Source organism: Schistocerca cancellata, chromosome 2, assembly GCF_023864275.1.
Source record: "Schistocerca cancellata isolate TAMUIC-IGC-003103 chromosome 2, iqSchCanc2.1, whole genome shotgun sequence".
Lineage (NCBI taxonomy): Eukaryota > Metazoa > Arthropoda > Insecta > Orthoptera > Acrididae > Schistocerca > Schistocerca cancellata.
Window position 1 is genome coordinate 866,980,329 of NC_064627.1, and position 25,662 is coordinate 867,005,990.

Consider the following 25,662-nt stretch of genomic DNA (forward strand, 5'->3'; position numbering starts at 1 on the left):
AATATCCCCACTTCAGAAGGTTATCTCTTGACCGTGCAGTGTTGGTGCGTAGCCTGTTTAGTGATCTCCAGACCACCCAGTCCTCATCGTAGCCTGGTGCCAATTCTTCCTTTGGTTCCATCCAGTGTCCTTCTCCCGACCGCTTCCATCTCTCCACCCTAGATCCAGGTTGGTCGCTAAAATCTTCAGCTGCTCTGATAAAAGTGCGTCTAGATTTCAAGCGTTTGGTGGCTGGCTGAGTTTTGTGGAGGAGGTGGCTCTCTACCATCTCAGCCCTCGCTCTTTCACTATAGGCTGCCGCTTCTCTTCGCACTGCAGGAGGTGCAATCCCAGCAAGATGGTAGAGCTTGTCTGTTGGCGTCGGTTTCAGACATCCAGTGACGAGCCTGCAGGTCTCGTTCAGAGCAATGTCGACCTGTTTTGCGTGGGTAGAGTTGTACCAGACACTGCTTGCATATTCGCCTGCTGGGAAGCAAACTGCTAGTGCTGTGGTCCTCACTACCTCTGGCTTTGCGCCCCAGGAGGTGTTCGTTATTTTCCGAAGAATATTATTTCTGCCGCTCACCTTCATTTTGGTGTTAATACAGTGCTGTTTATACGTCAGAGTCCTGTCTAGGGTTACTCCTAGGTATTTGGGGTTAACGCAGTGTTCGAGGAGTGTGTCCTTCCAGAAGACACGCAGCTTACGGGATGCCTGCTTGTTACGGAGATGGAAGGCGCAAACTTGTGTTTTGCTAGGGTTCGGCTTGAGTTGATTGTCGGCGTAGTACTGACAGAGCATGTCTAGCGCATCCGTGAGCTTTGTCTCAACATTCTCAAAGGAGTCACCCTGTACGGCCATAGCACGGTCATCGGCGTAGATATAGTTTTCCGTACCAGCTGGCAGTGGTTGATCGTTGGTGTATATGTTAAAAAGTAAGGGTGCTAGTACGCTTCCCTGAGGGAGACCATTTTTCTGGGCCCGCCACCTGCTATGCATCCCTTGGAATTCCACAGAGAACCTATGGAGCTGAGGTTCGATGAAACCTCTGCTAGGCACTTAAATGTGATTTGCAGAGTATCCATGTAGATGTAGATGTAGATGTAGATTGAACCATGTGGTATGCAGCAGTTTGTATATAGTTTGGAAATTTTACTTAAAAGTAGAAATCTAGCTTATCCGCTGCCTGATTGCTGTTTGCTTTTGTGCTTTCGAGAAATCTGCAAGGATTTGTCAAACCGCGAGGTAAGAGGATATTTTGATAAGTGTCAGATAATTGTTTTTGTTCAGTTGCGCATTTAATATAAAGACAAGTGGTATTCAGACCAACTACAGTTCAGTTCAAATTATGTTCTGTTTAGTTAAAGGTTAGCACATGAGTTTAAGTTGAATAACAGTTTGTGGATCCATAGTTTTGGTAATACGTAGACCTTTGGTACAGCGGGAAGTAAATTTCATACAAAATGGCTATAAGCACTAACATCTGAGGTTATCAGTCCCCTAGACTTAGAACTACTTAAACCTAACTAACCTCAATCACACACAGGATTCGAACCTACGACCGTAGCAGCAGCGCGGTTTTAAACTGACGCACGTATTCTACATCTACATCTACATCCATACTCCGCAAGCCACCTGACGGTGTGTGGCGGAGGGTACCTTCAGTACCTCTATCGGTTCTCCTTTCTATTCCAGTCTCTTATTGTTCGTGGAAAGAAGGATTGTCGGTATGCCTCTGTGTGGGCTCTAATCTCTCTGATTTTATCCTCATGGTCTCTTCGCGAGATATACGTAGGAGGGCGCAATACACTGCTTGACTCTTCGGTGAAGGTATGTTCTCGAAACTTCAATAAAAGCCCGTACCGAGCTACTGAGCGTCTCTCCTGCAGAGTCTTCCACTGGAGTTTATCTATCATCTCCGTAACGCTTTCGCGATTACTAACTGATCCTGCAACGAAGCGCGCTGCTCTCCGTTGGATCTTCTCTATCTATTCTATCAAACCTATCTGGTACGGATCCCACACTGCTGAGCAGTATTCAAGCAGTGGGCGAACAAGCGTACTGTAGACCCGCCCGGCCACAGCGGCCGGCTAAATTTCATACAGAAACACATATTGGGGAACTTACAATTTTACTTATGTGAAACTGAAATAACGCAAAACTAATTTCTCGTCTTAGACTGGATTTTAAGTGCAACAAGGAGTCCCCAGGTGAAAATGGAGACAATTTATAGCATATTTCCCCGCGCTCCTTCACTTTATAAACTACTGCGCATTTTCCGTGTGTATCCTGTATCTCGGAAACTAGAAACATATCGAAAAAAGTTTCAAGGCTGTTACAGAGCGGGATCGTAGGAAATTCAGCCACTTGCTGTGCAAAGCTGTCTTGGGGTCTGCGGCTCGGTTTTGGTACGAAAAAATGGCTGAAAAACGTTTTTTGGGGTTTTTCTAAAGTACCGTCCACGATCTAGAAATGACTCCATAAGCCCCTTGAGGCCCATCTAGACCACATCAAATACAAAAAGAACCAACCAATTTGTTCCGTTTGTGTACGCTGGAGGAAGTATGTAGTATTTTTTCTTTGACCCTGTGTTGCAGGATACCACAAGGACTATCCAAAATACTTGACCCTACCTTTGTGTCACCAATAGAACCCGAGGTATGAGCGCAGGAAAAAAACCTGTTTTTATGTGCTGTGGCTCGGAATATATTAGGAATATATTATGTATAGCGCGTCTCGGAGACTAGTAGACAGTATTTACCTTTATTGCACTGCGTGAAAATACGGCCCTACCAGTCATCTACAGTTATAGCTCACATATTAATTATCAACTCCTGCCGGTATCATTTCAATGTCATCATGACGAGTTTCATCCACTGTCAAATTTGCTGTGATTATTTACTATTTCATCTTCTGTTAGTAATGGCTCGTCTCTAAACGTGGCTGAAGATACGAATGATGGATTAACAATTTGATATTCAGCCAACAGTAAAATCAGTGCTGCGGTTGAAGATCCGCAGGTGAAAGAACTTGCACAAGTTGAAGATATTGTGTTCACCAATCTGTTTATTGGTTTGATGCTGCCCTCCAAAAATCTCTCTCTTATAGAAATCTCTTCATCTGACAAAGACACTGCGCCTAATCATCGATTTCGTCCAGCTTTATGGTATACGCAGGGCTTGACCAAAAATGAAAGCAACTGAAGTGGGAGTTCCAGATGGTCAAAAATTTAGAAGAAAACAGCATTTTTGGGTCGGACGGGAGACATATGAGCCATTTGTGTGAGAATTGCAGGCAGGGATAGACTGGCGCAGCGGAAAGAGGGTAGACTGGGACTCCGATGGTAGCGGGATCGAGTCCCTATGCGTAAACTTTTTTTTCATTTTCAATTTTTACGTTACTTACAATGCAGGTAAACCAAACTATTGGTTAGTATATTCTGTCTATTGGTATTTTAATAAAAGGCAGGAAAAGAAAAGGTCAATGAAAATTTGTGATTGCAAATAAATTACGAGGAAGCGATTGTAAGGCATAAAAGAGAATTTCGTATATAAAAGTAGATTCTTTTATTATTTAACAGTTTATATTCATACGTTTCTGTGGGGATATTCATCGTAAAAATTTTATTGGGATCTTGCGCACATTATAAACGACAAATTTTTATAATGACATGGTGACATTAAAGTTTCCATAGAGAAACAAAGTTGGCTCGCCTTCAGAAAAGATTCTTTCTTGTCCCACAGTGTCGCAGCAAACCACGGGTAATGCATCCTTTCACAAGATATTGACAATGAATTTATTACGATACAGTCTTCTCGGGATGGGATATTTATTTTTCTCTAGATGAGATAAGAGCACTTTTAAAGATTTTTTGATCAAATTCTCCACGTGATAATAAAAACAGACATGTGAGCGTTGCCCTAGCAAATGCATTTGGGGGGGCGGGGGGGGGGGGGGGGCATGATGGCAGTCCTTCATCTTGAAAAATCTCGTTACATAATCGTGGATTTGCTTTTTCTCCCTACGATTCAGTTGACAGAAGGAATTTGTTTCCCTGGAAGCAATACTCTTCGAATTTTGTATGAGGTTGTTGTAAATACCCAGGTTTTTTGCAGTAATTACGACATTCCCATGTTTTTCCACGTCCTCATAAACCAAATTTTCCTTTGCCTTTGATTTTCATGTCTTTTACGGAAATATTAATAAATATGATATAATGATTAATATTTCGCTTTATTTGCAGTGTAGTAGAGCAGAAACTGAAAATAAAGGAAAGAAAAATTTTTTCACCTATGACCTCGACGCCACGATCCTTGGGTAATCCTTTTTTTCTTTCCCACTACGCCTAACGCTGTCTGTAAAATACGCTAGCACAAAAGGATAGCGCCTCGTCTGATCCTCGCCAAAACGATATTTTTTTCTAAACGCTTGGTCATCTGTAGTTCCCACGTTTGTCACCTTCGTTTGTGGCCAGTGCTGCATACGCCATTAACCACGACGAAATCGGTGATGACGTGTAGGCGCCGTCTCCTGTTCAGAGTAGCAGTTGTACATGAATACCTCTGAAGTATCGTCTTCTCACGTGCTGCTATGATACGTATCATTTGCTTCGGTGAAAAATTGTATGCTGATGTCAGAGTCTTCTAGGGCATCGAGCGGGACATAATTCTTCCCACTCAGGCGTACCAGTGAGTCTTAAACTTCCTTAATTAGCCGTTTGTGATATTCGGCAATAGTCAGCAGCTAACTTTTGTCATTAAACGTGTTCGGGTGCAACTGTAGGGCCTCTCGTCTTAAACCGTTGGCGCGGCTGCTCATAAAATTAAACCTGCCTGTTCCCGAAACGAGGATACAAAACGTTTGCCATGTAGCTCATCACCAATCCACGTGTAAATTTTTTGACCAGTCTAACCCCAAATCTTACAAATATGAAATATAAACACGTATCTGTAGCAATATATCGCCAGTCTCTTTGGCCTTAAGAACATTGCGAGTGCTTATAACTAGAACTGAAATATGATGTTCCGATGTCCATATTAAAAGGTTCTGATATCAGAAAATCGTGATAAGCAATAATGTCTCTTGCGTTGAAAGTTTCAAGACCAGATTTACCTTTAGCATCACCACAAAGTACAATAGCTGCGGTTATCCACCCACAACCATGTTGGGCAGTATCATTCTACCAAACATAAGGTTCAAAACTCCTCCACCGAAAACCGATGGCCCGCGAAGAACGGTACTTCTGTCTGGACAATATAGTTCGAAGGATTTTAATTTTTTTATGCGAGCAAGGCTAGCTCAAACTATACGAAAGTATTTCGGAAACATCCTTTACATCTCACTACATATTTCCTTCTATAAATTTACTATATTATAACCATTCAGAATGCATACTGTAACGACACAATTAAAACACTCAGCATGCCAGAGATCGAATATGAACCAGCAATGAAGACATGGACGCATCTGTGGAACTATAAGGCCCACCGATTTGTCGCTTTCTATTCATTTTGGTGAAGTGCGTGTCTAATGTTCTCCGAGTAATTAATGCGCCAGTTAAGGATGACTTCCCAATGAATGACGAGGGATGTAGAGACACTCGTATTATTTCTTTGTATGGTCCATTATACTATTGTAAAGATAAAATACTTGTTTATCTAAAAAAAAGTCAAAGAACCACATACGTTGTTACCTAAGAAACATATACATTTTATATTGAAAGTGGAAGAAGGAATATGTTACGAAAACGGAGGAGAGATTGCTTAGAAGTTCTCAGCACCAACAAGATCCGTAGTGGACCAAAAGACATTAAAAACAATGGAAGACATAACACAGTAATGTACAAAACACACCTTTAACTGAGTGATTGTCTTGTTAAGGAAATGAATCACAAATTCACTCACCCAGCGATGACGATGAAAAAGTCCAGCCAGTTCCAGGTATCGGCGAGGTACGTCCCCTTCCCATAGGCCCCCATCGCAATCATCTTCACAGACATCTCCAGTGCGAAGAAGGCGAATATAAAATCGTCGAATATCTGAAATGCAAACGGTAAAATTACTAAACATTCTATCAGTAAAGAGAATAATAATTGCCAGTTTCACACAGGACAGTGTCTTGTTATTGCTTGATTGCGTCACCCTTTATTGCCATATTTCTTATTGATTATATTGTTCTTGGTAATTGTAGTATTTAAACTAACTTTCATTAAAGTATTAGTCCGGGAGGGGATATGATCGCTAACATTGATGTATTACGCTTATTTTTCTGTAGAAGTTGTGTCTATTTCTCAGTTGGTCCGCCATGGACAGGGGACATCGGCTAGTTAAGTAACTGTCAATGTCAATGAAATTCACCAACAGACTTAACATGTTATTTTATTTTGAAGGCTATCAGTTTCAGCATTTACAATGCCATCTTCAGGCCCCTGCATAATAAGAGTATACATGCAGTGTACATCAGGGAGTACAAAGCAAGCTTACAGAAAGTGACAGGTAATCATAACAGCGCATAAAGATAAAAAATGAAAGTAGTGACGTTAAACCAAATCTCTCTGTACATCCTGCACAATAGACTAAAACATGTGTACATATTTGTTAGTCATAAAACTATTTAACTCCAAAGACGTACAAGAGAACATGCAAAAACATTAAAAAGATCAAAAGTAGACAGTAAACAATCAGGAGCTCCGTTGAAACAAAAGTTTGTCATTGTTGCCTTTTCTTTTTTATGTGTACAAAGTCCTATAAAATTCTTATGGATGAGGAAACCCCTTGTATATATGAGGACCTATCTTCATTTAAAGTTAAATGTCACTCATTAACCTACGAAGTACAATAATATGCATATTTACGGCCTAGGTACTACCACAATTGGTGACATAATTAGTTGTCACAGCATCAAAAAACAGCTTGTCGCAAAACCCAACGGCAGTCGACATATTAAGAGAAAAAACAGAATGCAAAGAATATTCATAAATACCTTGTGGTCCTAGGTTATACAGCAAATCTAAATAAAAAGATACGATTTGGTTTCCTTTATATCACTTAATAGGTCGTCATTACCACATTGAAGGAAACCCACAAGGATCTCAAATCCTACTTAGCACTTGGGAGTCCTCCAAGTTCTCAGCTGACGGTGTCACAGTATTTCCCTGGAGTGTAAAGCAATACCTTGACGACCTATTTATAGATGAAGAACCCATCTAAATAATAAGATATAGCAATTTGTGTCACGATAGGTAACGTGGGTATGGAAAAAGATAAAAGGCAGTGATTGTGCGAAGACCAGCGTATCATCAAAGTTGAATCCCACAAAATGAGTAACATCACCGAACTCCATGGTTTTTCTGTTCATGAGATTAGCATCACCACAACGTACAATAGGTGCGGTTATCCACCCACAACCACGTTGGGCAGTATCATTCTACGTAAACGTGAAGTTCAAAACTCCTCCACCAAAAACCGATGGCGATGGCCCGTGAAGAACAGTATTTCTGTCTGGACAGTATAGTACAAAGGATTTTAACTTTTTCATGTAAACAAGGCTAGCCAAACTAAACAAAAATATATTTATAACTGACTACATATTTCCACCTTTAAATTTACTATATTACAACCATTCAGAATACACACTGCAACGCCACAGTTTATAACAATCATAATTATAATAATCATGTAATAAATTAATACATTAATAGTTTCCGCGTAACTGCAGTCTTATCATAATATGGAGATATTACAGGAATATTATTTTCTGGTCCATCTGTTGGTGCTTGTGGAGATAATGGAAATTTAGGCATAAGTTACCGAAACAAGACACGAGAAGGTAATGTTTTATGATATCACGACTCCATTATCTAGCTGCACGTGGTCCACAAAATAATCTTCCTGTAACACATCTATCTGATTATCAGCCTAGAGTGACTATGAAAACTATTGATTCATCAAATCGTAACAAATTCAAAAAGCTACTGGTTGCGTATTTTACCCACATAGAGCATCAATTGAAAAGCTGCTGGTTACTTTTGGTTGTTAATTTGGATTTCGATACTGGAAATGATCTGAAATTAAATATTTAATGAATGGAATTTATTTCCAGAGTCTACGTTAAAATTATTTTTTTCCAAAGAAATAATCAGCCTTTCGGCAGTTCTGATACTATACCGAGTTTTTTCCCATCTTATGCAGATATTTACACCTCAACAAACAACTTATATTAAACAGCTCTGGGAATCTCGCACAGACCGCCGGTGGTAGAATCAAAGAAATTCATTCTTCCCGCACATCATTCGTGATTAAAACAGGGAGGAAGGAGATACGGGAAATTCTTAGTGCTTCCAGAAGGATCTTTTGGACCTCACACCGAAAACTGGCTTGAGGAATATAGATGCAGATAAAAATGTAATCTCCTTTCCTATGATTTTCACCAGTAACCAAAGCTCCCAACCATTAGTTCTCCCTGTCGATGTCTTTCCTCTGGATTTATTTCACCGAGGGAACTTTAAACATTAAGTTACGCATGTCGTCCCACAGTAAGACCATTGCACAAGAGTGGCGGCAGAAGTGAATACATGTTCTGAATTTATTGTAGAGATAGTTCTGCTGCAGAACGGATAACAGGTGCATCACAGTGCACTGGGTACGTACTCCAAAGTTGAAGTATGCGGGAGGGCACGATTCTTGTGGGCAAAATGTCTAAATCTCACGTAGATTAGCGTGAAACTCCGGCGATATGCGGACCAAATGCCATGTCGCGTCCATCTGTAACGAAATGGTGCAACAATTTGGCCTAGGCCGCACACACATGGGTAATACTGATTGGGAGTGGAGGTCACCAGTATCGCCCACAGACGACAATATGCGGGCAGTCAAGGAACAGATCTATAGGAATCGCAGATTTTCCAACGATGAGGACGTTCACGCAGCGATTATCGACTGGTCCTGTAATCAAGAAACGGATTTCTGTCATCGAGGAATGGGATGATTGGTGGAAGGTTCGGACTGTCGTTTACAGAGGCTTGGCTCCTACGTTGAAAAATAGTGTCATGAATCTTTGTCACTTTTAAGGGCAGTGCACCATTAAATACTTGTTCTTGGCCTGCTATAATGATATGTAACTTCGTATTTGAAGTCTCCTAGTAGCAACGCTTCATTTTATACATTATCCATTTTATTTTCGTCGGATTTCGATAACATTTTCTACGAAGTGCTTATAAAACTGAAACTAAACTCCTCCCGCACAGGCCATGAAGGCCCAAAGGTACCGACTGGCCGCCGTGTCATCCTCAGCCCACAGGCGTCACTGGATGCGGATATGGAGGGGCATGTGGTCAGCACATCGCTCTCCTGGCCGTACGTCAGTTTCCGAGACCAGAGCCGCTACTTCTGAATCAGGTAGCTCCTCAGTTTGCCTCACATGGGCTGAGTGCACCCCGCTTGCCAACAGCGCTCGGCAGACCGGATGGTCACCCATCCAAGTGCTAGCCCAGCCCTACAGCGCTTAACTTAGGTGATCTGACGGGAACCGATGTTACCACTGCGGCAAGGTGGTTGGCACGAAGTGCTTATGCTTTCGTTGTATTCTTTTTTGGATTCCTTATCATTCACAGTTAATTTCGTGTTGATTTTTTGATCCAGACCTAAAAGTTCAGCAGGTTATGAAGCTTATACCGAGCCGGCCGAGGGGTGACAGTCCGATAAGTGTCTCTGTCTCTCAGAATGAGGCTGCCGACCTGCTGCGCGTTTTAGACGAGCTCACCCGGTTGAGAGCCAGAGAGCTTTATGTTAGCTAAATTTGCCGGAAACAACTTCACCTTTATCTGTAACTCAATACATGATACCACTAGATACTTCGTCGCGGAAAAGTTTCTTTGCCTCCTCGGACTTCGATGTATTCGGTTTTTCTACCGCTTTGTGCAGTTTGTTTGAGTGTATAATTCCTTAAGTTGTCCTGTTACCGTGTCTTTCCGAATCATGGTGATGGCTATTCTCTGTTCTGTTGTTCTTCATCACCTTTGTTTCAGTCTTTTTATTCGTAAAGTAGGTTTTGTCCTGAGTAGATATCATCTGATGCTACTCCTCTCTTTAGGAACGACGCAAAAGAACTGTCAACAATGATCTGAGAGCTCAAAGATGCTTCCCAAGCTGTAGACCTCAAAATTAACCTTAAAAAACTAACCCAACATGAGCCCCTTCAGTGTTACGGTCTCCATCGGAAACCATGTTCTGCAAGCAGTAAACGAAAAAATCTGTCTGAATCGCAGAATCGGAGAGGAAAGGAATATGTGGAAAACACTGATAAGGAGAAGGGACAGGATGATAGGACATCTGCTAAGACATGAGGGAATGACTTCCATGGTACTACAGGGAGCCGTAGAGGGCAAAAACTGTAGAGGAAGACAGAGATTGAAATACGTCAAGCGAATAATTGAGGACATAGGTTGCAAGTGCTACTCTGAGATGAAGAGGTTAGCACAGGAAAGGAATTCGTGGCGGGCCGCATCAAACCAGTCAGTAGACTGACGACAAAAAAAAAAAAATTGTCTAGGTCATAAAATCCGATTTGGAACGTATGACCAAACAACAGAGTTCACTCGGCCCATACGCCTCACCTGAATGACATTCGGGAAACTTGGTTACATTCTCCGCAAACCAGGTGTCCTCATAAGCTTAAAAAGGAAGTTTTATGTCACATGCATCCTGCCTGCAACAAACTGCGGGCTCGAAACAGTGACACAACAAGCAGCAGAAATTGACTCCAGGTTTGTTCAAGAGTAATAGAGGAATGTTTGAAGTGGTTCTGAGAAACAGGATAAAAAACTAAGAGATAAGGAGAAGATCAAGGTTGTATGGTGTTGTCGAGCGGATAGCGAGACTGAAGTGACGTGGGGAGGACATGTGCCCAAGAACAACCTGAATCGTACCAAAATACTGGTTCAGTGGCATCCTCGGGTCTCAGAGATAAGTGTCGGACGTCCTCTCGTGAGATGGTGAGACGACATTCTTCGACATTAGGGAAAAAGATGGGTCAAAATAGCCCAGCTCTTTGAAAGAGCCCTATTTCTAGGAGTGGATATGTAAGAGGCTGACGACGATGACGAAGAAGACTGTTCATTATTATTATGTCGTCACTGAACCTCTTGTTTCTGCTCCCCCTCAAATATTCCTCTTCATATCTTCTCATTCGAATCCTCCATTATTCCATTTACCTGTTAAATATCAAGAAGCAATAAATTCGAGGTCTGCTTTACACTTTAATTAAAAACATATTCCCACTTCTTTTCGTAAATATTGTATTTACTCATTTGTCACAGTTTCTGTTATTTTATTCGTCTCGGTATATTACTGAGAAATTCTTTTTTTTTTTTTTTTGTTCGTGCTCGTATTACTGCTGGAGATATCAGAATTGTTTCACTGATACCTTGTCTTCCTCTGAGGCACAAACCATCTTCGCCTAGAACCGCTTTAATTTTAAAATATCGCTGAATAGAAAATTTCAGCCAGCCACACTTTTTGAATAAATGATTTGTTCCACTAGTTTCAGGTTCCACCCAACGTTAGAGGACAGCAAGGATCTTTCCTACAATTTCACTTTTTTGCCCTACAAGATAATCACGCCTTAACCAGAATCAAACCCAAATCCGAAAGCAGGGTCGTCACACATTGCACTGAAAGTACTTCTATTACGATCACCGATGTACATCCAGAAGAGAATTAAGCTCCTATGCTATTTATACGACCCTCGAACGTTCCAGAATATACCAATAGTACAGCCAGAGGAACTTTTGAGAAGCTACCAGAAATGATAAATAGCACGTAACCAATAACTACTGACGTTGGGGTTTGAAATGGAGACCTGTAGCTCACCAACCAGCGATGATAACCGCTTCAACACACTGTACGCCACACAGCTCACAGCATTGCTCCCTCTCCTGGAGAAACAGACACTTGTTGTTTCAGAGCTCACTGGAGCCGACTACCGCACCCTCAGTCTAGATCTTGTCAATGGTCCTATGGCAACGATGGAAGATACGCACATCTTGGGCACATTGTTACATCGTCTTTGTTATGAAGTACTGAATATATCCACTGTCATTGAAATTTCGAGATCAACGAACAAGTCTTCAGCTCCCATCATCGATATGCGCCTCATGGTGTACAAGGGATTCATATAAAGGATATATTCAACATCTCGCTGTTATCTTCGGTGATGAAGCGTCATAATCCTCGATTTCGTTATATGACATATGACAAAAATCGAAGGAAATAAGGACTAAAGTAGCGTTTTAATAACTTTTCTGATAGTGCCACTTTCCGCACGGGTGTAAAAATCCATACCAAGTCTCACGAGATGTATCTTACTGGCAGATGGTTGGCGAGATAGCGCTTTCGGGCTTTTTCTGGACGTCCGGGGTCAGTATACAAACCACTTGTCTAGCTTCGTCGGTGATGAGTGAGTTTTGTGTGATTGAAACAGGAACAGTGTATCCATTGTTTTATTGGCCTCACGATTGTGGAGCAGAAATAGAGGTGAAGTCTGTAGTGTCTTCCTTCGATTCGTTGTATGCAAATGGCAAGACCGGTAGTGTTTATCCCGTCTCTGTTCGACATCATCTAACATGTAGAGCATATCCGACAATGTTTTACTAAAGCTTTCTGTGAGATCATTCATCTGTGCATGAAAGGCAGTTGGGTGACGTCGCAAAGTGAACCTACCTCTGATATTAGTGTCGCGTGGAAAACTTTTGCACGATCAGAGATCGTCACATGGGGTGCTTCGTGCATCAGAATGATCTTCTACAACGAACATCGAAAATTCCAGAGATTCAGGCCGGTACAGCTTTGGTAATGGCGAAGTAGATAAAATACTCAGTGCAGATTATTGTCCGTAAAATCCTGTTTGTCGATTGTGTGATCTTCCACAAGAGGTCGATTCCGATACGGTGGAACGGTTCTGCTGTATGTGGAGTTGGGACCTGATGCTCCAGACGTAATTTCGCCACATGCTTCACTGGCATTCTTTGCAGTGACTCACACAATGTATGACGGATCGGTAGAGACCTGTTCAGTGATACCTGCATCTGATTCTGTCTAGAGTCTTCTAGAATTACAACTGACGACATGTTGAAGGATCACGGAAGAACTTCAGAATAGCTGACCATAGACGAGCTTTGATGATGAACAATCATTTGTGCCATATCGTATCGTATTTCTTCTTATACAACTACACAACACTCTGTTTATTAATTCGAATTCTCCTTTGATCGGGTACTCATTCTTCAAGGCGTCTAAGGTTTTCAGCAATGCTTGACCTTCCGTCTATTCTGTAGCAATATAATGTAATCGACCTATAACTGAAATTTCGTTCAAGGTACGGTGTTCTGCCACGGGAAACCTCTTTGAAAGGAGGCAGCGACCTCGTTTTTCTGTCCATTTTGGGACAACTCTGTGACGTCGTATTTCCGACGCCTCAGTGCGAATCTCTTCAGTCGACCCAGTGATTCCTACAGGGTGGTCAGCCAGCATAGGGATTGGTTGCCTTTCACAGTTGTGAATCCTTTATCTAATAAATGTAGGTGGAAATTGCTGATGGCCAAAACAACTGTACGACGCTCTTTCTAGATTGTAGATCTGTTACACTGGGGTGTGGGATGTACTGTGGAAGCACAAGATATCACTTTTTTAGCAACTTTGTGAATTTGTACTATAACTGTATATTTCCCGAAACTACTAGCATCTGTATGAAATTCTTTCTCGGAATGCTCGTCATGCAGAGCTAGGACTGAAGAAGACGTTAGTACGAGGTGCATTCAAGTTCTAAGGCCTCCGATTTTTTTTCTAATTAACTACTCACCCGAAATCGATGAAACTGGCGTTACTTCTCGACGTAATCGCCCAGCAGACGTACACATTTTTCACAACGCTGACGCCATGATTCCATGGCAGCGGCGAAGGCTTCTTTAGGAGTCTGTTTTGACCACTGGAAAATCGCTGAGGCAATAGCAGCACGGCTGGTGAATGTGCGGCCACGGAGAGTGTCTTTCATTGTTGGAAAAAGCGAAAAGTCACTAGGAGCCAGGTCAGGTGAGTAGGGAGCATGAGGAATCACTTCAAAGTTGTTATCACGAAGAAACTGTTGCGTAACGTTAGCTCGATGTGCGGCTGCGTTGTCTTGATGAAACAGCACACGCGCAGCCCTTCCCGGACGTTTTTGTTGCAGTGCAGGAAGGAATTTGTTCTTAAAAACATTTTCGTAGGATGCACCTGTTACCGTAGTGCCCTTTGGAACGCAATGGGTAAGGATTACGCCCTCGCTGTCCCAGAACATGGACACCATCATTTTTTCAGCACTGGCGGTTACCCGAAATTTTTTTGGTGGCGGTAAATCTGTGTGCTTTCATTGAGCTCACTGGCGCTTTGTTTCTGGATTGAAAAATGGCATCCACGTCTCATCCGTTGTCACAACCGACGAAAATAAAGTCCCATTCATGCTGTCGTTTCGCGTCAACATTGCTTGGCAACATGCCACACGGGCAGCCATGTGGTCGTCTGTCAGCATTCGTGGCACCCACCTGGATGAAACTTTTCGCATTTTCAGGTCGTCATGCAGGACTGTGTGCACAGAACCCACAGAAATGCCAACTCTGGAGGCGATCTGTTCAACAGTCATTCGGCGATCCCCCAAAACAATTCTCTCCACTTTTTCTCGATCATGTCGTCAGACCGGCTTGTGCGAGTCCGAGGTTGTTTCGGTTTGTTGTCACACGATCTTTTGCCTTCATTAAACTGTCGCACCCACGGACGCACTTTCGACACATCCATAACACCATCATCACATGTCTCCTTCAACTGTCGATGAATTTCAATTGGTTTCACACCACGCATGTTCAGAAAACGAATGATTGCACGCTGTTCAAGTAAGGAAAACGTCGCCATTTTAAGTATTTAAAACAATTCTCATTCTCGCCTCTGGAGGTAAAATTCCATCTGCCGTACTGTGCTGCCATCTCTGGGATGTATTGACAATGAACGCGGCCTCATTTTAAAACAATGCGCATGTTTCTATCTCTTTCCAGTCCGGAGAAAAAAAAATCGGAGGCCTTAGAACGTGAATGCACCTTGTACATCCCTAACAACAAGCAACCCCCTTGTTCCAGGAAAATCTGGCGTCTTCCTGCAGTAGTACTTGCAAGGGACATGCGATAGAACAGAAGTCGTTTATGAATCGCCAGTAACTTCTCACATCGTTTCTGTGTCACAGAGTTGGAAAATATGTGAGTACTCTTATATTCTCTGATTCAGGATGGGCACCATCACAATTAGTTAGGGCCTCAAGACTTTTGTTTCTTGGGCCGTGAAGACGCACTTTGTCAGATTTAGCTGGAGACTCGCAGTCTGCACACAGTCCAACAAGGTTTCAGATTTATTATTTCACCCGTTTTCTGTAAAAATGGAGTTTTTGAAGAAATCAGCTATCAGATCTACAAAGAAGTATTATTTCTTTACTTATTTTTTACCTGGTGCCCTTCTTCAGCAGATTAGAATTATCGCATTATTAACGAGTATCAAAACTAGGCAGATATACAGAACATTGTTTATGTAGAAGTATGGTATAAGGCCACCAAGCGACAAGTGCAGGGACATTACAAATACTGGAAACAATGATAATGTCTGCACTTGCTGCTTAGTGTCCTTTTATCGTATTTGTGATAATTCGAATCTTGTGAAGAAGGGCACTAGGTGCCCGAAACTGGCAAGAAATAAAATTTCTTTTGTGCAACGATTGCTGATTTTTCAACAAATTTCCTTAAAATGTCTTCGAAAAAATAAAAGTCATTCAGAGAGTAAAATCACATCGTCCACGTAAGGTGTCGAAGTACCTTGTCTATCACGTACTTGAAGCATTACATAGTCCACACGGCATAACTTAGAACTTATGGAGTCTGTCTGGGAAAAAATCCCATCATGATTTTGGGATTTTTTCCCAGACAAAATTGTCAACCTCGATTTGTCAATAGGCTGACTGTATTTCTTTGCACCTCTCAAGTAGTGTAGGGTATTATCAATGCAAAACAATCGGTAGACATGTTCTTTCACGCTCTTCACCAGTCACTGGTAGTCAATGCAGAAGGCCATGTGCCATCCTTATTCACAAAGATCACAGGAGAGGACTGAGGACTCTCTCAAGGTTAAATGATATCATCCTGCAGCAATTCCTTCCGGATTATCCGTTGTTCAGACAGCAACGCCTTATACGAGCGCTGGCTGATTGGTCAATGATTGCCACTGTTGATATGGTGTTTTACCATAAGCCTTTTGATCTGTCTTTCCTCCACTCCAGATCTGAAAGCATCCGGCAATTGTCGCAGAAAGAATAACACTCACCAACGCTGTTCCTCAGGCCCGATCCTATGTGCTGTTCGATAGCAGCTTCCTCCTCTACCTTGCCTGCAATATGAGCGAGCTGTCATTCTTCGCCGATGGCTTTCAGCTGCGCCTCCTGGGCTAGTTTAACTGTATCGACACACGTACGTTTAGGAATGAGTTGTGGTTGCTCGTGACAGTTAGTAATCTTAAGTTCTTGACCAGCTACAATGTTTATGGCAGTCACCGTATGATGTACATGTCTTCTCTGAGCCAAAGTAACTTGCCTGCCGGAGTGACCGAGCGGTTCTAGGCGCTACAGTCTGCCTCGGGCATGGATGTGTGTGATGTCCTTAGGTTAGTTAGGTTTAATTAGTTATAGGGGACTGATGAGCTCAGAAGTTAAGTCCAATAGTGCTCAGAGCTATTGAACGAAAGTAACTTTTGCAATCGAGAAAAGCTTCGCAGTTTAACTGAGGCTCTAGATTAATGAGTGGAACTCGTCTCGCAGATAACAGGAGGACTACTGACAACCGTCTTGAGCAATCTTTATTATGCTTAATTGTTGAAATAGATTTGTGAGTCTGGAGCTCTGTTATTCCACAGTTAATGACTTCTTGCAGTTACTGCAAGAAATTCCATTCCAGAGGAAGATTACGGCTACATTCTGATAAAACAGCAAAGAGTTGTGTTCTGTCATTGATAGTTATGATTGAAATAAAAGTTCCGGTTGGTTGGACATTTTACCCACTTGCGACTTTCGGCGCAATCGCTTTCGTATCACAGAATTAATACTTCTTTAACTGGTGACGGTAAACATTCGACATGATTGCCCCTGAGTCGATTGGCGCTTGGAGTGGTTAGCCTTCGATGAAGACACCAATGAGATTTCCATACATATTGCTGATAGTCGTTCATGGAGGATTTTTATCTGTAACGGCCTCATTTCCATAAATAGTTACCTACTTGCCTGTTGCAAAATGTAGCGATCATCTGCAATTGTATTTGACCATGGCCAAACCCCTCCTCTCTTTCGGACTGCAGTCCATTGGCAGAGCTGTCATTTGCCCTTAGATGACACCTGCGAAATCGTTTCTGATGTAATTATGGACGCACAAAGGGAATTAACAGACGGAATTAGCAGACTGAACGTGGGATGGTAATTGAAGCTAGACACAGGGAGCAGGAAGGAATACAATATTTCGAGATCCACAGTGTCAAGACTCTACTGAGAATATAAAATTTCAGACATTCCCTCTCACCACGACTAATTCAGTGACTGACAGCCTTCACTTAACGGCCGAGAGCAACGGAGTTGTCAGTGCTGACAGACAAGCAAAATTGGAAATTTCTGGTAAGTTCTATGGGACCAAACTGCTAAGGTCATCGGTCCCTAGGCTTACACACTACTAAATTAAACTAACTTACACTAAGGACAACACTCACACCGATGCCCAAGGGAGGACACAAACCTCCAAGGAGGGGAATCGCGCGAACCGCAACAAGGCGCCTCAGACCGTGCGGCTACCCCGCGCGGCACAGACAAGCAATGCTGCATGAAATAACCTTAAAAATTAATGTAAAGGTACGACGAATGTATCTGTTAAGACGGTTCGGCGAAATTTGGCGTTAATGGGCTATGGAAGTCGACGACCGACGCGACATCGCCCGCAGCGCCTCTCCTGGGCTCATGAACATATCCTTTGGAGCCTAGACGACTGTAAATTCGCGGCCTGGTCAGATGAGTCCCGTTTTCAGTTGGTAAGATCTGATGGTAGGGTTCGAGTGTGGCATGAAGCCATGGACCCAAGTTGTCAAGAAGGCACTGCGCAATCTGGTAGAGACTCCATAATGGAGTAGGCTGTGTTCATCATTCACAGGAAATGGTTATGTTCGGCTACTTGGATACAATTTGCAGCCGTTAGTGGACATCTTGTTCACAAACAACAATGGAATTTTAATGGATGACTATTTATCCTGTCACAGGGCCACAGTTGTTCATCACTGGTGTGAAGAACATTCTGGACAATTCGAGCGAACGGTTTGATCATCCAGATCGCCCGAAATGAATCCCATCGAACATTTATGGGACATAATCGAGAGATCGGTTCGTGCACAAAATCCCGCCTCATTATTTACGCAGGGCACTTCCAACGACTTGTGGAGTTCGCGCCAAGACGAGCAGCTGTACTATGCCGGGCAAAAGGAGGTCCGACGCGATATTAGGAGGTATGCCATGAATCTTGTCACCTCAGTGCGTAACCGTAAGCAGATGCCTAGCGTGAATAGGGATGTTGTGGCGGTTGACGCCTAGTGGAGTACTCATCGGCAAAAACCTATTTTCTATTTCTGCAGTAGCATATTACTATCCAGGGTGTCCGCATTGCTAACATACCGATGTGTTGTCCTCTTTCCTTCAAATATCGGTGGGACAGATGACCTCGCTGTTTGGTCCCCTCCCTCAAATCAACCAACCAATCCAAATTTCTGTTCTTCTGCAGGCGATATGCTTGGTGCAGAAATTAGCTGTACCCTCAGATGGGTGCTGATTTGTCGTTTGACGACTGAAGTCCGAGTTGGCAGAGTCCATTCTTCCTGGTGCATTCGACTGTGGATTGGTGCTAAAGATTGATACGCCTCTTCTTCAAAATTCTATATTACCTCCTAACGTTAGTGTCGACTTTCATGGCTGTTATTTCTTGATTACTCGGTCCGACATTTCTGGCTGCCATAAAGTGCTGTATTTCTTCCCGTACAAGACGGAGTATGACAGGTGAGACCATGGTTCTCTTCCACAATTGCCATGGGAATCACATTTGGGAGTACGTCTCACCTCGTTCGGGTGAACTTTTTCTCTTCATTTCAGCAATCAGCTGGGCACCGCTTTAAGAATTCCTTGGTTCTTGTGACATCCTTACCAGAAGAGGTTTTTACTTGTTTTCCGCAACTCCTTTAATCAATTGTAAGATTTTCTCAGCTTCTGTATTGTTAGAATTCACACTGTAACATACGGTCAAATCATTCCGGACTATGTCGTTTCCCACTATCGTTTCCATATGACATTGGATCCTGTTCGTTGTTTATTCCACTAAGCGGAATTACTACTGATTGTTGTCCCACGTTCTGTTCAGATAGGCCTGGAATTTATTCCAGTTGTTAAGTTTCAGAATGCATTGGTCTTCTGAATATGCGGACCGTGGGAATGATGTAGTGCTTGTACTCCGGCTCCTGTGCGTGTAGGAGATGGGTTTTACTTTGCCTGATTGGAATCTCGGAGATGTTAGTGTTTTGGAGTAACCGGCGTCTCTACCAAGCAGTGTCACCTCGTAACCGGTACCAAATCCAAATCCGAAATCAGGGTCGTCATTGACGTATAAAACTTAGAACTAGAAGCGGGTTTACAACAAACATCAATGTACAGCCAGAACAGAAGTGAACTAAACATCCTTACAGAGAAAGCTGCTCTTTAAACCTTTAGGCGCTTCAGTCTCGAACCGTGCGACGGCTACGGTCGCAGGTTCGAATCCTGCTTTGGGCATGGATGTGTGTGATGTCCTTAGATTAGTTAGGTTTAAGTAGTTCTAAGTTCTAGGGGACTGATGACCTCAGATGTTAAGTCCCATAATGTTCAGAGCCATTTGCAAGGTTTTTTATGTTCTAGAACATAGGAACTTACAAACATAAGAACTTTCGAGAACCTTGCAAACATGATAAATTTTAAATAATAAATAATTTCCAGTGCTTAGTATTGAACTGGCGATCTGCAGTATAGCAGTGGTATGCAGAAATATTTCACAAAATTTTGTATAATGTAAATATCTTGTATGTAGTGTAAAAACTGTTGTAAACCAGAAAATTACGAATTGTGTTGCACCATGGGACAAAAATATGAAATTTGTACGAGAAGTCCTCGCTGGCATACGACGATGTGCCAAGGACCTCAAATAACCACGCTGAAACAATTCATTCATTCAAAAAGTGCGACTGGTTGCATTTTTTCTTCAGAAATATTTGCGAAAACTACTATGGATGAAAAAATCTCCTTTTTTGTACATTATTGTGGTCAGTTTGATTCACCGATGCATTTCACATAGTTCAACATTTAGCTCTTGGTTAATGTGATAGTAACGCTTGTTGTAGATGTGTAATTACTCATCTGTCACTGTATTTTATTTTGAATATTTTACATCGGCAAAGACTTTCTCTAGGCCTCCAAAAGATATTGAAAAATTCATGTTTTTTTCTGTTTTCTTCCTTTCATTTTTAAATACGATGTTAAAATTTGTTCTCTGATACCTTGATCACCTCTCAAGTCTAGAATTTTGGTTTATTCAATTTTTCTCTGTTTATTTTTTCATATTTATCTGTCTAGCAGCGAGAGTGTCGCGTTTATGAATTGATAGCTTCTTAGTTAATGTTATGGTAACGTTCATCTGGTAATGTGAGAGGCAAGTCGCTAGTTTCATAGTGTTTTGGCAGGACATCCAACTAACTACTGGGAGTCGCATCTGTCATTGACTTCAGCAGCTTCTGACATATACTGACTACTGCTGAAATGTTTATACTGAAATAATTCAGTCCTTTGTCAAACTCTGGCCACATTGCTGCATCATTCATTTGTTTCACCTTTTCCTCCTAATAGCCCATCCTGCGCTCGCTCTTCTTCATTGCGTAGATCTTAGATATAGTCCTGCCTTCTCACTCCTCTTTCTTGTGCACTTGACTGTCCATTCTTCACGTTGTAGTTTGCTGTGAAATTACACCTCGCCATTCTGTAAGGCACATCAAATTAGGCTGCAAACATTTTTCCCTGAAAATTAATCATTGTCATCCACGATACTCTTCATAGTTAGTATGTATATGTAGCTATTGCTTATACAATGTTATAATAGTTTCCTTTGCGAGAGAACACTCAGTAAATTAAAAAATTCCTGGCCTACTTTGTTTATAGCTGCAGATGTAGGCCATTACCTGAGCCGCACGCAAAGTACTGTGACGTTGCTAAGGACGGTGACCTGGGAGATAAGATGCCGCCCGATCAATGCTATGGCCGGAATACATTTCATTAAGATACGGCGTGATCCAATTACTGGAGCGTGCAGGGTCTCCGCTGTGATGAAAATGCCCGCTGGCCTCTGGTGGAGGCACGCTCCAGTGCCTGGTTTCATAATGCAGTAGCTCAGCACATCCAAGCAGGTGCCGAGTGGTTACAGCTGATACAGCAATAAACGTTTGCAGGAAATACACGGTTAACCTTATCGGCCACAGGCGCGCGAGCATCCACATTTATCCACGTCCGAAGTTTCATTAAATTTCAGATAATTGTTGTTTCGTCAGTAATGGGATGTTTGCAACTGGCTGATCATTAGCTGCTATTGGCTGACAGAAATGTCACTCTTCCGCTATTGTAACATCCCTTACATTGTAATCTGTATTATGATAACACGAATGGGAGTCGAATTTTCATTTTAGACGTCGTGCTTGCCTCACAGACGTCCTGCCTACGTTGAGTTATATTATTAATAAAACATTCATTCTCTCCTGAGATTATTCAGATACAGGAAGTCGTCAATATTCTGCGTATTGACCTGCCATTGGTTCTTGCACACAATGTGATTACTTTGTAGAACGAATTTTCGCTTTGCAGAGGAGTGTCCTCAGATGTGAAATTTTACGTCACATTAAAAGTGTGTGCCAGGTCGGGATTCTAAACTGGGAACTTTGCATTTTCCGTGCAAGGACTCTACCGGCTGTGTTATCTAAACAAGACTCACGATCCACCCTCGTAACTCCATTTCCGCAGGTATCTCTTCTACCACCCAGACTTCACAGGCGTTCTCATGTACATCTTGCGTATCTAGCACCCCATGGAGAAATTATGTAGAGACGTGGCTTAGCTACAGCATGTAACAGTGCGTCCAGAACGAATTTTCACTCTGCAGTGGAAATGAAAGGATATTTCGGAGAAATGGCTTAGTCACAACCTAGGAGATTGAGATGTTGTACTGGCATTGATAAACGGAGTCATTGGAGTTTGGTGCTGCTACTACAATAGCCCAGAGACGTGGTGTTCCGGAATATATAATACATTGACGGGACACCAACAGTTCGTGCACAGAATCGGGTTTCGAACGACGTAAGAGTGGAAATACAGTATCATGACTATACAATTGGCTTTAGAGAAGACAGAAAAGAATATCCAGCCAATAATAGAGCAATTTCTGTACAACAAACTTTTGAAGTTACTGATATCGACCCCCTTCCTGCTGATACAGCTTCTTTCTTTTTTTAGAACATTCCGGACTTTTTAATGCGCCACATGGCGTACTGTTCATGGTCAGACAACATTGCTCCAGGGTAGTGTAGGGGCCTCTTCAGGAGGTATGACTTTTCAACCCCGATATCGTAAATTAAAGTTGCTGGAGGTCGGTGAGGACTTGGGGGGGGGGGGGGGGGTTCTGTACTAGTGTGCTTCTTACATATCCCTTGCTTAGTCTGTCCTCAGATATTTTGCCTCCAAAGTAGCAGAATTCTTTCATTATTTCGACCATGTGTCCTCAAATTTGATATTACATTTGTAGACAATTTTATTTCTGCTGCTCCTCATTACTTTCGACCTTCTTTATGCATTCATTACATCATTCCGTTCAATAGGTCCTGTAGTTCTCTTTTACTTTCACTGGATAGCAATATCACCTGAAATCACTGATATCCTTTCATCCTGAATGTTAAACCCGCTGCTTAACCTTTCTTTTCCGTCAAGGCAGTTAGTTGGATATAAAATTTTTTCAGTATTAGATGTGCAACTCATGTCTGCTTAGACTACTCATTCCGTTTAATTAGCCACATGTGGGTTCTGCTGTGAGAATCCTAGAATTTACGATAAACTGATCAGAAAAATACTGAGGGAAATTTTTGAACTTCAGTACTTCACGATTTACGAGAGAATGTAATTCGATTGCGCTAAGCCTTGGAGGAAAAATGGTTCAAATGGCTCTGAGCACTATGGGACTCAACTGCTGTGGTCATAAGTCCCCTAGAACTTAGAACTACTTAAACCTAACTAACCTAAGGACATCACACACATCCATGCCCGAGGCAGGATTCGAACCTGCGATCGTAGCGGTCGTGCGGTTCCAGACTGTAGCGCCTTTAACCGCTCGGCCACTCCGGCCGGCTAGCCTTGGAGGATATAGTAGTTGAAACATCCCGACGGAGCAGTGGTTTTTTTAGTGTCGGTCGTTTAGAACAAAAGGCATTATAGTAGAAAAAGAAGTTAACTCCGGCTCAAGGAAAATTGCCTCGGCAAGGCCAATCTTTTATTCCTGCAGAATTGCCGCTTCCGAACCGCTCACATTGTCACTCATAAATGATGACCAATTTATCTGGACAAATAAAATCCCTTGGCGCAAAGAATTAATTAATAAAGCCTCTTTTGCTCAATTAAGAACTAGCCTATTCTTTCCTGCAGCAGCATCATGTATTTCCGTCCTGAATTTTCCTTTGTAGGCAAACTGTTAGGTGAACTGAAGTGTTATTTATACTTTGCTTCCCTGACTGATATACAATCGTTCGGAGTTTTCGATTATACAGAAAAAAATATGAGTGAAGAATTCAGAACATACAGCGAACAGCTGGAGTGAAATGTTATCCAAACGTACAAGAGAAATGCCGCGTATTTTTATATTAACGGCACGCCTGGTATTTTAACTTATGTTGGTTTTGCTGTCGCCTGTCACAGAGAATGAAAAATATTCCCCGATGTGAAAGCGTGAGCAGGCTTCCGGAACAGTGGAGCTGAAATAACACAAACTGTAGGTTTAATGAAAGCTTTTGTGATGTGGAACGATAATTGATGCTCCATACTTCTGCGAAAATTAATCGTATTTTAAAACGGTGGCCAGCTTGTGCCCTTGTGAATTATGTCCTCAGGGTGTGTATAAAATAATTGCTGTAGTGATTAGAGTATCGAGGGCAACGATACTAAAACTGAAACATTGTCATCATCGTCAATCGTTTAGGAACGCACTCCAATAGAATTAATGTGTAATGAGGAATGAACAGATTTAGGAAACCATGTGTTGTTATTTGAGACCTGAAAATGGCGTAAAAGGAAAACAAAACGAATGATGTTAATTTTTCGAAATTAGCGATCGGTTTCGTATTTGTGTACTTTCTGTTTTCATTAGAATGCAGACTAAAAATTGAATTAAATAATGTATTTTTCGCTAATGACCTTCGTTCGACTTTCAGAACAATTTCTTTATACCGCTTCTGTGACCGTCATTCGGCTTAAATATGATGGTCCGGTAAATTATTTTGTGATTGCGTCTTAAGCACTTACCATTTTATTCCGTTGTGTTAAGAGAACTAATGAAGTGGGACTATTAATATAATTTTAATTTTATGATTGTGTCTGGTTCCATTACCGTATTCTACCTGTGATTTGGATCAGCGGTCTGTTACTGACCATTATGATTCTCCCTTTCTTGTCAGTTTATGTTAGATCTCAAGATTTTTCAATAAAATCGTTCTACGAAAGTCTGCTCCTTTAGCTCCTGTTCTGTTTACTTGTTTTCCATATACACTCCTGGAAATTGAAATAAGAACACCGTGAATTCATTGTCCCAGGAAGGGGAAACTTTATTGACACATTCCTGGGGTCAGATACATCACATGAGCACACTGACAGAACCACAGGCACATAGACACAGGCAACAGAGCATGCACAATGTCGGCACTAGTACAGTGTATATCCACCTTTCGCAGCAATGCAGGCTGCTATTCTCCCATGGAGACGATCGTAGAGATGCTGGATGTAGTCCTGTGGAACGGCTTGCCATGCCATTTCCACCTGGCGCCTCAGTTGGACCAGCGTTCGTGCTGGACGTGCAGACCGCGTGAGATGACGCTTCATCCAGTCCCAAACATGCTCAATGGGGGACAGATCCGGAGATCTTGCTGGCCAGGGTAGTTGACTTACACCTTCTAGAGCACATTGGGTGGCACGGGATCCATGCGGATGTGCATTGTCCTGTTGGAACAGCAAGTTCCCTTGCCGGTCTAGGAATGGTAGAACGATGGGTTCGATGACGGTTTGGATGTACCGTGCACTATTCAGTGTCCCCTCGACGATCACCAGTGGTGTACGGCCAGTGTAGGAGATCGCTCCCCACACCATGATGCCGGGTGTTGGCCCTGTGTGCCTCGGTCGTATGCAGTCCTGATTGTGGCGCTCACCTGCACGGCGCCAAACACACATACGACCAAGGCAGAAGCGACTCTCATCGCTGAAGACGACACGTCTCCATTCGTCCC

General features: G+C 42.3%; 1 protein-coding gene across 1 annotated transcript in view; it reads right to left on the minus strand.

Annotated features, from left to right (window-relative positions):
* Positions 1-25,662, minus strand: part of LOC126159449 (voltage-dependent T-type calcium channel subunit alpha-1G-like) — a 184,552-nt gene that overhangs the window by 132,152 nt on the left and 26,738 nt on the right. Inside the window, exon 2 of the mRNA XM_049916551.1 lies at positions 5,884-6,017. Within this exon, the coding sequence (XP_049772508.1) occupies positions 5,884-6,017 (134 nt within the window). The remainder of the gene's footprint in view (positions 1-5,883; positions 6,018-25,662) is intronic.